Genomic DNA, 13869 nt, shown 5'->3' on the forward strand with positions numbered 1-13869 from the left:
GCCCACCCCATGCCTTCCCCTGCCTGTGCCATGGCTGCTCCTGCCCCTACCCACCCCATGCTCACCCCTGCCCACCCCATGATCACCCCTGCCCCTGCCATGCTTGCCCCTACCAACCCCATGCCCACCCCTGCCCACCCCATGCCTTCCCCTGCCCGTGCCATGGCTGCTCCTGCCCCTGCCCACCCCATGCTCACCTCTGCCCACCCCATGGTTACCCCTGCCCACCCCATGGTCACCCCTGCCCATGCCATGGCTGCTCCCCACCCTGCCCACCCCTGCCCACCCCTGCCTGTGCCGTGCCCACCACGGGAACGGCGGGACCCGGCCTGGCAGCGGGACGCCCCGCACCCCGCGGGGGGATGCGTGGGGTGGGGGGCCGGGGTGGACAGGGGACCTGGGGCATGGGGGGCATGGGAGGGGAACACGGGGTGCAGCAGGTGGGAGTCAGCAGGGCAGGAGCGAGGGTCTGGGGGCGCTGAGAGGAGCAGGACACGGTGGGACCAGGCCCGGGGGGGGTGGGACACACGGGGTGGGTGCACCCGGGGGGGCGCCCAGGAGGGGGCACCCGTGGGGAGGGAGCACACGGGGAGGCCAGGCCTGGGGGGGGCACATGGGCGGGGCACACGGGGAGGGGCACACGGGGGGGCCAGGCCCGGGGGGGGCACCTGGGAGCGGGGCACACGGGGGGGGGCCAGGCCCGGGGGGGGCACATGGGCGGGGGGCACACGGAGGGGGGGCACACGGAGGGGGGCACACGGGGGGGGGCACACGGGGGGGGGCCAGGCCCGGGGGTGGGCACATGGGGGGGGGGCACACGGGGGGGGGGGGGGGGCCAGGCCCGGCGTTCCGGCCCCGCGAGCGCCTCCTGGTGCGCAGCGGCGCGGTTGCCATGGGGACGGGCGCGGCCTGGCGGGCGCAGGCGCAGGCCCGGCCCAGGCCCAAGCGCAGGCCCAGGCCCAGGCTCAGGCTCAGGCCCCGGGCCCAGGCCCAGGCCGGCCGCCCGCCCGCAGGGTAACGGCCCGGAGCGGAGCTCCCGGCGGGCCCAAGCTGCTGCCTCCCCGGCTCTCCCACATCCCCGAGGCAGCACAGAGGCCCCAGCAGGGCCCCCCATGCCCCGTGTCCTGGCTGCCCGGCCCCAGACCGCCTGAGGCCGGTGCCTTGCACCGGGGCCTCCGAAGCGGCTGCGTTTTGGGGAGCCTCCTCGGTGTCCGCGGGCAGGTTTGGTTGCAACAGGTCACGCTCCCGCTGCCTGGGGCCTGCGCCGTCCTCCCCGGGGTGTTGTTCCGCCGTGGCATGGCAGCGGAGCGGGATGCGTCCCCTTCACGCTCGCCAGCCTTGGTGCGGACGGAGGCTGAGCGTGGTTTGTAACGCCGGGCCGTGCCGCCATGCCATGTGGAAACAAACTTCACAACTCCGAGAGTTACCAAGCAGGTACGTTTACTGCGGCACCGGGTGCGAGGGGGATCGCTCCTCCTAACTTGCACACCGAGTCACGAAGCATGCACCTATTTATTACAAAGTTTATCTAAGTAGGTTGGACTATTGTAATTATTTCTAGGAATTCATTATCATACTCCGCCCCCCTGTAGCACTTGCGCAGAGTCGTCTGCGGGGGTCTTCTGGATGAAGGCTCGTAGTCTTTCTCGCTGTGTGCTTTCACCTTTGGCTCAAACATTCCTGAGCTGTCTGTGTTGGCTGAGTCCCAAACCATAGAAGCAGTTTCAGCTGGAGAATTGCTTCTTACAGACAACAAAGTTCTGGTTATCAGTCCTTGTTGCTCTCCGTCTGTCTCGCAGGCAGTCCTTGTGAGCTCCATTTGAGCCACAGCAGTCCTTGTTAGCAAGATTGCAAAGAGCAGAACTAAACTGAATAACAGTGTTTAACTCTTACCTTAGCATAGCTGCATAGCTGTATAACAAAATTAAACTAAAGCTGTAGCAAAATCGAACTAATCGTTAATTTCCGTGCCCGTCTGGGAGCGGTGGGGCTGGGCTGCTGCGGCCCGGGGCTAGGCCTGCCGGCGGCCGTGGCATGGGGCTGCCCGCCTGCAGCGGAGGGTGCTGGCTGCGGGGAGGCTGCAGCAGAAAGGGCGGAATGTGGATTGTGCGACCTGCTCTGCTCTAGCTCCCTGTGTTCATGCAGAGATACAGAGAATTGAAATCGAGCCTGCTCCTCCTCAAGGAAAAAGCAGCTCTCAATGGTATCCGTGTTTATTTTTCTTTTCTCCTCGGAGCATGTGGTGCAGTTGATCCTCAGAAACTTCTCCAGGGCAATTAAAGTGAGACTGTGGGAGCGTTTGTTGCACTGAACCTTATATTTCTCTTACTACCCAGATGAGTCAGAAGAACTGCTTAGTGAAGAATCTGAAGAGGTTTCGGAAGCAGTTAGAAAGAGAAGAAGGAAAGCTTCAGGCAACAAAAAGTGCCTTTATTCCGAAGACCTTCAGAGTGCCATTTGTTTGTGGAAGAATTTTGCAAGAATCCTGGCATCGCTTGGATTGTGAAACCAGTAAGTGCGTGCTCTCCCAAGGAAAGTGAGACAGCGATGAATGGATGCCTTCGTCCTGTGGAGGGAGAGGAAAATATGCAGGAAACCCACAGGAAGAACTGGGCAGAGCAAGGTGGCAGGGAGCAGCCGTGCTCCTGCCCAGGTTCCTGGTCAACACCTACTACCAAAACACTTGTTGTGTAACGGTTTGTTTCAGCAGTCGGAAGACCGCTGGGTTTATTTGTAGAGCCAAAGTTAATGCAGTGGGGAAGGTGTAAAGTGCAGAGTTCTTGTGTGGAGGAACAGACTGTGCTCCCAGGGGCTCTCGCTGTGGGGTTACGGCCAAGTTCATGCTCTGAAGTCTTTTGGTTGGGCTGCAGGTGTGCAAGGAGGGGGGTGGGGGGGTGTGTGCGTGCAGGGCAGCTGTGGAACCGGGCTGCTGGTTAAGCAGTGTTCCAGGGCAGCCCCTAAAGATGGAGCTCTGAAAGCATCTGCTTGGCTTTAAGGCAGTCCCACTATGTTAGATGTCAGCCCATGTAGGTCCAGCCAACCTGCTGAGCGGACGTCCGTCCTGAGAACGTGAAGAGATGACGGGAGACTCCATAAGCAGCCTGGAGCGCAAGCTGGGCTGGATTTGGTTGGCGTTAGCTTCTCTCTGCTGTGTGGTTGGAGACCCAAAGGGCAGCCTCGTGCTCGGAATCACGTTTGTGCCCCCAGACCTCTGACTACCTGGAGCTGTGCTGAATGCAGCAACTTCCACTTCAGCCAGCGTCCTGGGACCGAGGAAGAGCTGTGTTTCCTTTAGAAATACGCAGTGCAACGTGACGCTGAGGAACGCCTTGCTTCTGCCGGATGGTTCGAGCCGTTTAACACCACGAGTACCGTGCTGTGGCGCAAAACTAAAAATACAGCCGGCTGTGAGACCTGCGAGCGAGCAGTCGCTTGGCGCAGCAGCTCTGGCGAGGAGGCTGGGACAGGAGGATTCGCCTTACCCCGCGAGTCAGGCCCGTTGCTAAGGGTACGCTTGTGAGAAGTGACTGGGAGGTAATTATGCAAACAAACATAAGAATTACAGCCAGGAGGATAGCAGCTAGTGATTATCTAACTCTGCAAATGGGAATGTGTTAATTGGCAACAAAAAACCTTATATTAAGCAGATTTTTTGCCCACAGCCTCAATTAACATGGTAAATCACCAGAACGCATTAAACAAGGATGTACGAAAAGCCTGTGATTACGGAGATTATAGCAACAACTTCAATGAAACAGTTTGTGGCTGACCTCAGAACTCACAGACAAGTAAAAATAAACCCCATGTTACTCCTTCTGCCGGTCTGCGCTCTCGAGCAGCCCCGTGCTGCGACGTCCCGGGTTGCCTGCTCCCACGCGCAGATGCAGTTGCAGGTCAGGACGTGCACAGAGCCGCGTCCTGGGGCGCAGGAGCCTGGACCTCCTTGGGATGCTGCCCGGGGAGCCTTGCTGCTGGAGCGGCTTACCTGGGCCCTCGGCACCCACTTCCACGACATCGCACAGCCTAGGCTGGCTGCAGGATTGTTCTGCTCTTGCCTGCCGTAGTTCTCTGACATCTTTCCTGACTTTCCTGTTTAATTAAGTTCTTCTGCAACATACACAAATTTAAAATGTGACTTAGAATTCCCGACAACATATGTTGCGTTACTTGCATTTCTGCAAGCGTGTGACAGAGTTTGTTTATTGGGTGCTGCGGAACTTCCCCACGGGCTGGCTGCCCGCTCTGCCCTTTCCTCCAGGAATCCTCCGGGTGCTTACAGATCGGAGCTTTTTGCACTGGAGGGCTGTTGTTGGATCCCCCTGCCCCCATAACCTGAGATAAATGTGCTTGACTACAAACAGATCAAACAAATCAGGTTATGCAGGGCTTCTGCACTGAAATTCTGGGCGACTGCAGGAAATGCTGATGTTCAGCCAGTAACTGAGCTTCCATCTGTGTGTTGGCAGGTGACAGGATGAAGGAATTTTCCTGTTCCAAAAACTGAAGGGTATCCTGGATTGGAAGAGGTGCCAACGACTCTGTCTCCTCCTCGGGGAACACCCAAAGGGCATTTTGTTCTTTTGCTCTCATTTCATCCTCTCCTTCTGCGGGTGACTTGTTCTGTTCTCCAGTGCCTGTCTCATGCACTGCTCCTTCACCATGCCCCAGGGCAACAATAAAGTTTCTTATCGTGACTTTTCCCAAATGGTTGGATACTGTCTCTGGGATGGAACTTCTGACACTTTGTGTGCATATTTGTATACAGACTTCCGACCTGAGGTACGCCTAACGCGAGGCAGCAGTACCAGCAGCTGGGTGATAGCCATGTTACACCTCTCTCTGTGCTTCACAGGTTGACAGTCTGACTTGAGAGTTCATGTTCTAGTGACACCTGTAAGTGCAAACCATCATTATTATGTCAGAAATGGATTTCCTCGCCTTAAGGCCCAGTTGCTCCTTTCCTCTTCTCCCAGTACATCCCACTGAAGGCCTGGTTATCCAGAGGTGGCTTTGCTCACGTTTCGAATACACGATTTACTCTGAATAGCAGAGGTGATCGCTGTATCCTACCTGTCTGTGTGTGCCGCAAAGAAGGGTAAGAAAAGGAAGGCACAATTCTACTGCTTGGTATTAGATGCATCAGATGAGCCTTGTCACTTCGGACTCCTGCAAACACCTACAGGATTCGGCTCTCCTGTGCTGCCACTGTCACCCTGTGTCTCTCCTGTCTTTTTTCATTGGGAAACTGGTGTCACCGGATCACTGGAAACGTCAGTTTGACAAATCAGCCAGGACCGAAGCTGAAATGTCAGTCCTGATTTTATTGTTCGTGGTTGAATGTTGGCAGCCTCTCTTCTCCCTGCGCTTCACAGAACGTACGGACAGGCTGATTCATGGAGGGAGCGGTCTGATTTCCCGTGTGTCACGCTTGCTGTACTGAGCTGGATAGCTTTCATTTGATTGGCATGTCTTCCCGAAAGGTATCCCACCTCAGTCTGATGGCTTGGCAGACAGCAAAATCCACCACTTCTCTCTGTGGAAGTTCAGCAGCGTTCATGCTTGCTCTGAATGATCAAAAGCCTTTCCAGAGGGGGGGTACAGCAAGGTGCGCTGAGGTTGGAGACGTGCTGACATAAAGAGCTTCGTGCCAGCCATGAGGCACAGAACTCGCTCAGGCCAGTCACTCTTTCATTTTCCAGATACTGCTGTTGATTACTTCCAATTTTTAACTTTTTCCTGCAATTTTTAGTAAGATGTGATCTTGCAGTATCGGATTTAAGCTCAGCTGGCTGAAGCCTGTGATTAGAGACAGGGAAGAGAATTAATTGGCACTGGGGCAGACCAGGACTGTTTAGAGTGAGAATTCCGTGTTTGCTTGTTCAGTGTCTGTTGTCTTTGATCCTTATCTCTGCCTCATTCCAGATGTTCATCTCACAAATGCAGCAGTGCGAAAGACCGCACCTGATGACGATCCCGGGAAGGCGAGGCGTGTGTGCTGCCGGCCGACTGCTCCCCGCTGCCTGCCGTGGGGGCTGCTCTGGCAGGCACGGGCAGGCTGACCTCCTCCTGCCAGCTGCCACGCCGCGGGCAATCTGCCGCAGCCGCTTCAGGCGCTGCCTTGTCTCCCCGTACCCATAAACGTGATTTCGTTGGTAGCAGCTTTACAAGCATTCTGCGTTAACAGTGCTTTGCAGCAGTCTGCACAATCTATAAGGCTGATCTTTTTGACTTTAAGTGACTTTTTTTTAATGACTATCTGGCTAGCGCTCTTCCGGGCTGTAGATACAGCTTAGCCCTTTGCTTCGAAGGCCGCCGTGGTACAGCAAGGTTGACAGCACACAGCTGTCGCTGTTAGGCTTCCTCTCTCAAGAGGTGGCAGCTGAGAGACAGGGAGGGAGGGAAAAAAATTTAAATGGGATGTCAGATTCCTCGTGAATCCGAGATGAGGGTCAGTGTTTGAGAGTAATGGAGGGTGGTGTTGAACTTCCCATTTTATGGGCTGCTCCCTTCTATAAATCTCTCTTCTGTAGGGAAAGGAGGGTCTTTGCAGTACCCTGACAGAAGAGAAGATGTTGATTGCTGTTAGGGAACCTCTGATGGGGACCTGGGGACCTTTGTTCCCTATAACTGTACCGTAGTCAAGCCTGAAGAGTTTAGCTGCGTTGTGGGGTTGGTGGCCCCTGCCTTCCGGTCTCTGGCTGTTCACTAAGAATTCTTGCTGGGCTGTGGAGACTGTAGGGTGATGATTGAAAAAAATCACGTGGACCAAATGTGTGGTCATCTGTTGGGAATGGCTTTGTATAATTGAGTTTGGATGTCTCAGGGCTGCAAGTGGGTGGTTCAGCAGCTCAGGCAGCGCTCGACTGCCAAGCGTGGGGCAGGGTCAGTGGGAGTTTGCTTTGTGGATGTGGACAACGCTCTCATCGAGAGCCTCCGGAGTGTTCAGAAGGCCATTAGCAGGGACAAACCCTGCTTTGAGCTCTGTGGCTATGGCACCCTGATCCAGCAGGATCTGAAACCATAAGGGTCTTAATAAAGATACGAGGGGTTATCGCATCAGGCCAGCTGCTTCCCCTGGGACAGGGGTGTCTCACGGTGCTGCTGCATCTCGTAGGTGGGTGCTTGCAGGCTGGCGGAGAGCGAGCCAGTCTGGACCCACAAGTGAAGCACAGAGAACGTTCAACTGTTTTACGGGAAGGGAGCTGGCATCTGGAAGAAACAGCTGGTTTTGCTCAGAGTATGAGGGTTTATTAGCTGGGTGCAGCACCACATAACTTTGTCTGTAGGATCTCTAGCAGTGTGCTGCAGAACCTTGCCAATTTGGCTACTTCTGGAGTATGTTCCCCTCCTAGTATCAGCGTATCACAAGTACCACAGCAGTTGCCAGAGACGGAGGGTTACCGTCATCCGTTCTGCTTAGGCGTCTTACAGCAGTGCCCCGTCCCACTGATAAACCTCCAGCCGGTGCCGTTCGGCTGCCAGCGCTGAACAGGACCCGTCTGAATGAGGTCCCTCCTGCTCACTGCGGAGAAAAGGACTCCACAGGAGTTGAGGGCATTTAAAATGAAACAACAACAAAAACCAACCCTTTAAAATATAATTTGACTCCAGATTTTTTTTTTTTAAAATACAGCTTTTCTCACTGCCTAAGTGAAGAATACGTATCACTAATGTTCAGCTGAAATTCTCAGAACTTTAACTGCTACGTACGCAACCCAAGTATTGCAACAGCAGGAACCCGAGAGCGCGACTGACTTGTCATTACAGGAGCTGAGAAAAACAGAAACAGCAAATAGTGCTTCAGAAATGACAAGCAAATAGGATTATCATTCTTTCAGCCTTAATCATGTAAAGTGAAACCAGCACCATAGGTACAGAAATTTCCCTTAGATGGGATTTGTGTTGATGGTGCTCTCCTATGAAATGTCTTCTCCAGTTTATATACATTTTTTTAACTCTCCCCTCTATCAAGACATGGTAGCTGGTATACTTGTTACAGCCCTGTGTCCTGTCAGCATCAGTCCGATATTTCACGTGGTGCCACTGGAGACAGCTTTATTTCAAACGAGCAAAGAACTGCAGCTCAGCTGTGGTCCTGCACTGCTCTGATTCGCACAATCTGCTCAGTCCGTAGCCTCGAACCGACTTACTGCCGAGGCAGGCTGCACGTGAAGCGCTGGAGTAACTTCAGTTGGTCAGGAAACGAATGAACTGGAATGAAAGTCCTCGATGTCGTCAGCACGCTCAGATATCACTGCTGGGCTCTCGAAGGAGAGGCATTCGAACGCTGTGTTGTGCTAAGAAGCTGCTCCCAGGAGGCATCCGCATTCCGCCACTCAGAAAGGGTTAATGCTCATTCTGTGAATTCTCAGCGTTTACTGCTTCGGCCAGACTTTGGTTTTCACTTGCATGTCTTTCTGGAAGCCAGAGGGGTTTTTTTTCTTTAGTACCATCAAGAACAGGAATAGAAACTTTGCAATAAGCTCAGAATGTTCCTTGGCTCAGCGCTTGGGAAAGAGATTTGGGGTTGGATTTCCTATTGCTTCACACTTACTCCTGCCCACTAGCAGGGTAATGATCTTGTGGACAGGCGTTTCTCTCGCATGAACCATTGGGAAAACCGCCTGCTTCTCCCCGACTTACCGTTGTCGTGTATCCTCAGCTGGCCTCTGGCGGTAAATGCATCACCTTCCCCCACTGCCAGTAGCCAGGAAGACTGTGAACTCCAGTGTCATCTACTCAAAGACACACTGCATATTGTGGCCAGGGAGAGCAGGTGGGCAGAGATGCTTATTACTTCCTAAGGGTTTTTATTAAAATGTTTGGGATAGATGGTCTGGTTCTATTTCTTGGCAGCTGGTCATAATACTCTAGCCTCTACAGCGATTAAATGATGAATTTCCAGAAACAGAGCAAGGTAAGTAAGCATGCTGCCGCTTCAGAGCGGGAAAACAAAGCAGCACGGGGCTGCAGAGGGAACGGAGTCCGTGTCAGAGCTGGGACTGGCACAGGAGCTCTCCTGCAGAGGCCCTTCTGCATGGTGCCTCCCACACTCAGGCTTCGGGAGCGCTCCGTTCCCAGCAGCTTTTCTGGCAGCATTTGGGGATTGACTTTACCACCGTGCTAACCTCAGATATTAATAGCAGAAAGATGTCCACTGCTTTCAGCTGTCCAGCTTTGTCTCTGATGGTCTGGGAGTTTATTCCTGTGCGCAGGCAGATAATTGTCATCGCTCAGGTACTTCAGTACGTGTATTTCGCGCTGTAGGCTGACGGGGAAGGAGAAGCGTGTTGGTGGCTTTGCCCTGATACGCAACGACGGGCCTGCCAGCAGCGGGGCAGACGTGGGTGCTCCGGCGAAGGAGAACCTCTTGGCAAACACACGTTTGGGTGCGCACTCACCCAGCGCTGGCAGGGTGCCCTGCTCGCGTCCCTCAGCTATCTGCACGTCAGCAAGAGGAGAGCACACACCTTTCACCCGCGAATAAAAACAAGAAGGGGCACGTGAGACCTTAGGGGATTAAGAGACCAAACGGAGCAAATGCTTTCCAAAGGTGGAGGTACGCGACCAGGCGGCGCGAGCACTGTTGGAAACAAGCATGTAAACATAGTGGGAACAGCTCTGTGCACAGTCCTGCTTCTCATGGCGTGGAGTCACAGCAGAGTTCTCCATGTCCTGGCTTTGCTGCAGAAACCGCTCTGCAGTCACTGGGGTGACCGTTTACTGGGCGCTTTCCTGAAGCCAGGTGTGTGTTCTGCCATTGGGAAGCAGGACTCGGATTCTGAAGTCAGGCTTCCAAGAGGCTGACATACTTGACCCAGTGCGCCTACAATCGTCTCTGGCTGTAGTTTCTGCCTACAAAACATGAGTACAGCTTCCCCTGAAAGCGGGACGCTGCCTCACCTCTACAGGAAGGAAGGGTAAGGTGAGGTGTAACTCCTGCGTTAACGTTTTCATTGCCGGCCGCTACAGTGACAGGAAGAAACGACTGAAGCAGCTTTTCAGGAATCTTCCTGCACAGCAGAAAGCGTACTGCTGGTCCCGAGCTCGGGACGGGAGAGATCAGAATCACAGAATCACAGACTGGTCGGGGTTGGAGGGGACCTCTGTGGTCACCCAGTCCAACCCCCTGCCCAAGCAGGGTCACCCAGAGCAGGCTGCACAGCACCACGTCCAGGTGGGTCTGGAATATCTCCAGAGAAGGAGACTCCACAGCCTCCCTGGGCAGCCTGGGCCAGGGCTCCGTCACCCTCAGAGGGAAGAAGTTCTTCCTCGGGTTCAGCTGGAGCTTCCTCTGCTCCAGTTTGTGCCCGTTGCCCCTTGTCCACGGATCGCCACGGGTGCAGCTCATTCACTCTCTCTTCTCCCTAACGCGCAGTGGCTGTTCCCACTTTTCTCTGGACAGTGCTGGCTCTGCGCAAGACGCTGGCCGCCTTGCTTCTGAAGGTTTCCCAGCTTGGAAGCTGCAATGAGCTCGAAGTATTTCATCACGCTGACACGGGACACGAGGGATGCTGGCTTCTCGGCTGTCCATCTGCGCTTGCAGGGCTTCGTTCTGACCGTGGAAGAAAATCAAGGGGCTAAACACGTCCTGCACAGCAAAACAAAGCTTTTAGGGGCGGCAGGCACCTGATCCTCCTCCTGCTACTACTATGGAAACATGTCAGAGGAGAAAAACCTGTTGCCATGATACCGTAAAAATAACCTCGCCACCACGTGTTACGGAGCCGCGCCGCACAGGTTATGTAAGAGTGTGGCTCTAGCGCAGGGACTTGGTGCCGTGTCCTGCCGCTCGCTTCCGGGAGGGAGGCAGCTTCCGGGAAAAGCTACAGGCAGGACAGCTCGGGTAGAAGTCGAAGTTGTTTATCCTCTGTGTATCTGAGCCCTAAGCCTCACGTGGACAGCCTCGCTTCTGGCAGTTTAGGGTACGTGGCGAATTTTAAAACTTAGCTCAAGCAATGGTAGTTGACTTTTTAGATTTAAAGAAATCACAGCTCAGTTTTAAGATGGCTGAAACAGGGTATTTTTGGAACTGTCTCTGATTTGAAGCGCATGTGGAAGCGGCCAAGGCAGTGCCGGGCTGCCTGGAGGCGGCACCCCGGCCTGCTGGGCTGGATGGCCGTCAGGGAGCCGGGAAGGGGCGGTGCTGTGGCCGAGGTCCTGCGTGGCTGCGCGGGAGGGAAGAGCGCCGGGGATCAGGCCCAGCGCTGTCACGCCTGCGAGGTTTGACAGACGAGTGAGCTACCTCCAGAGCCGGAGGAGGAAGGACAGCCGCTGCGTTGAAAGCTTCTAAATTCTGTCCAGAGACATCTTTAAGAAGTTAAAAAAATAAAGGCCTTGGCAGGACCCACTTTCCTGTATACAGAATCAAATCCAACTCCCTGTAGTCCGCTACTAGTTATGATTAATTTTTTTTAAATCGTCTTATGGTCTTAACCAAGTTGTGCTGGGGTAGCAGGCTCAGACCGAGGGCAGTGCAGCAGACAGCAAGTGTAAACACCTTTGAAGAAACCATTGCCGGTTCGATCTGTTGTCCTGTTACTACACAACAGGCTCAGTGGCAGCTCAGCCCTCTTCAGGCTGCTTTTTTTAAACACCTGTACATTTTACATCCCTGCATCTGGCTTTGAAAGCCTCCTTTCTGTGGTCTCTGCCTTCCAGCTTAGCAGCAGAACATGCTTTCCCAGCGAGACTAAAAGGACGCTGCCTCCCCCTGTCCCTCCCTACGCATCTTTAGAGATGCCTGACGTGCCTCAGATGCAGTTTCGCTTTGTTTTAACACCACAGGCGCGCACAGCTCCTCTGCTGTGGATTCCCAGTTCCTCCCACTCCTGTTCCCGACACAATGAGCCAGCTCTGAAGCCAAACTCCGGAAGCGCTCACGCAAAAACCCAACAAGGAACACACACACACAGGGAGTCAGGAATGCCCCGCTGCTCTGATTTTAACAATCCCGCTCCCGCCCCAGCGACAGGCACCACAGTGTCCCAGCCCATGTCTCCCCGCAGCTCCAGCGCCCGGGCTGCGGCAAGGAGCAGGGGAGAGTTTGTGAGCTGAGGAAACGGCAGCGTCGTAGCTGAGGAGCCGAGCGCTTCCCTGCGCCGGCCAGGGAGCTCACCCGAGGCGGGCTGCGGGCTCGTCGATGTCCTGCTACGGCTATTGCAGTGCGAGTTCCATGGGTGACAGCCCGAGGACGTGCGGTGACGATGGCATGGCCGCCTCAGCCCTCCAGGATGCGATTGATCAGCTTCATTTCCTCAGCGGTCATGGGGTTCAGGTTAAATCCCTTCAGCTCCGCTTTACCTGACGGAACACACAGAAAAATCAGGATTTTGCTAGGAAATGAGGGAAGCAGCCCACGCTCAACGCCAGCGGGGCTGCGGGGAGGGCGGGGGCAGCCCTGGAGCGTGATGTGGGGTCACCCCGGCGCGATGTGCACCCCGTTTGGCGTGCTGGTGGGCGACGGCTCCGCACCAGGAGCCGGACGGTGCTGCTGGTGCAGGGAAGGAACTGCAAAGCTGGTGGGAAAGCTGCTGCCAGACCACGCAGAGCTCAGGGGTTTCTGGACCCTCTCAGAAAAGGAGAAGGTTCTGGAATAGGAGTTTACCTTGAGCTTCGAAGAGGCGGTTGACCTTCACGCGCAGCTCCTTCCGGAGGTTGTTTATCTCCTCATCCAGACTCTCCTGGTCTGAGACAGGCGCGACAGGAGTGAGGAGGGCAGAAGCCCTTCCCCGGCTGCCTCGGGGTCCCGTCCCACCCTGCCCTGCGCTGCCCGCGGGGCTGAGCCCCGGGTTGCTTCACGCCCAAACGCGCTGCCGAGCGACGGCGACAGCCAGAACCCGCCTATGACTGCCGGCGGGGGGTTCTGGCCCCTTCGAAGCCCCGCGCTGGACAGAACCCCGTTAACTTCTCCGAAACCGTGCTCCGGCCCAGCCCGCCTTACCCTTCCGCAGCATCTCCCTGGTCTGCGCCTTCGGCAGCTCGATGAACATGTTCCCGAAGCAGACCATGGCCTTGCCTGGGGGGAGGAGGACGAGGACAAGGACGAGGACGAGGACAAGGACAAGGACGAGGACAAGGACAAGGATGAGGACAAGGGCAGGGACAGGGACAAGGCCAAGGCTCTGCCAGCCCAGGTTCGCTCCCCGGGCCGCGGGCCCATGGCCGCCCGGGCCTCACCGTCGGGCTCCGGGTCCTTCTGCAGCGCCCGCAGCGCCTCGCGGTTCCGGTTCCGCTTCACGTCCAGGTCCACGATCTGCGGCGGGAGAGAGGCCGCTGCGGCCGGGGCTCGGCGGTACCGGCGGGGGGGGAGGCCGGCGGGGGCTGCCGGGGGCCGGGGCCGGGCCGTACCTGCTGCCGCGCCGCCAGCACGTCCTCGGCCAGCTCCTCCACCTCGGCCAGGTAGCGCAGCACGAAGGCCGGGTCCCGCGCCATGGCGCTGCCGGCTCCGCTCCGCTCCCGGGTCCTCGCGTCGGGTCCGGGTCCGGCTCCGCTCCGGGTCCGCCGCGGGTCGGGTCCGGCCCCGCTCGGCGCCGGGCGGCAGCAGCGGCCTCGCAGAAGGGTTCCGCGGCGGGAGGGGCCGGGGAGACCGCGCCCCCTGGCGGCCGTCCGCGGCCCCACGCGTTTTGGGGAGCCACGGGGCCGCGGGGACGGAGCCCGGGGGGTGGGGGGGGGGCGGACCGGCGGTGAGCGGGGACGCCGCGACCGGCTCCGCGCCCACGGGACGGCCCCAGCCCCACAGGACTCGCCGAGCGGCCCCCGGGCCCCGGCAAGTCCACCCCCGCGGCGTGGGGTCCCGGCCCCCAGGGACCCTGCCCACGGGGAGCGGGAGGCGTCGCACCTCGGGGCGGTGTTTGTGCCCCGCTCGCC

At 56.7% G+C, this 13869-nt stretch overlaps 2 protein-coding genes across 2 annotated transcripts; one reads left to right on the forward strand and one right to left on the reverse strand.

The window, feature by feature from the left end:
- Window positions 1-935: 935 nt before the first annotated feature.
- Window positions 936-9604, forward strand: TTLL9 (tubulin tyrosine ligase like 9). The gene is given in 11 exon segments (XM_075438483.1): window positions 936-1434; window positions 2337-2446; window positions 2448-2519; window positions 4467-4610; window positions 4669-4779; window positions 4886-4893; window positions 4945-5061; window positions 5923-5981; window positions 6824-7026; window positions 8663-8776; window positions 9268-9604. Coding segments are annotated over 10 exon segments (1158 nt in total). The 5' UTR covers window positions 936-1434; the 3' UTR covers window positions 9488-9604.
- Window positions 9605-11918: 2314 nt separating this feature from the next.
- On the reverse strand, window positions 11919-13538 carry PDRG1 (p53 and DNA damage regulated 1). The gene is made up of 5 exons (XM_075438402.1): window positions 13351-13538; window positions 13180-13255; window positions 12944-13018; window positions 12608-12688; window positions 11919-12303 (listed from the first exon to the last, which is right to left on the reverse strand). Exons 1-5 carry the CDS (start codon window positions 13432-13434, stop codon window positions 12221-12223), a joined length of 399 nt encoding a protein of 132 aa, XP_075294517.1. The 5' UTR covers window positions 13435-13538; the 3' UTR covers window positions 11919-12220.
- Between the last annotated feature and the right edge of the window lie 331 nt (window positions 13539-13869).

Source organism: Opisthocomus hoazin, chromosome 18 (assembly GCF_030867145.1).
Source record: "Opisthocomus hoazin isolate bOpiHoa1 chromosome 18, bOpiHoa1.hap1, whole genome shotgun sequence".
NCBI classification, from domain to species: Eukaryota; Metazoa; Chordata; class Aves; order Opisthocomiformes; family Opisthocomidae; genus Opisthocomus; species Opisthocomus hoazin.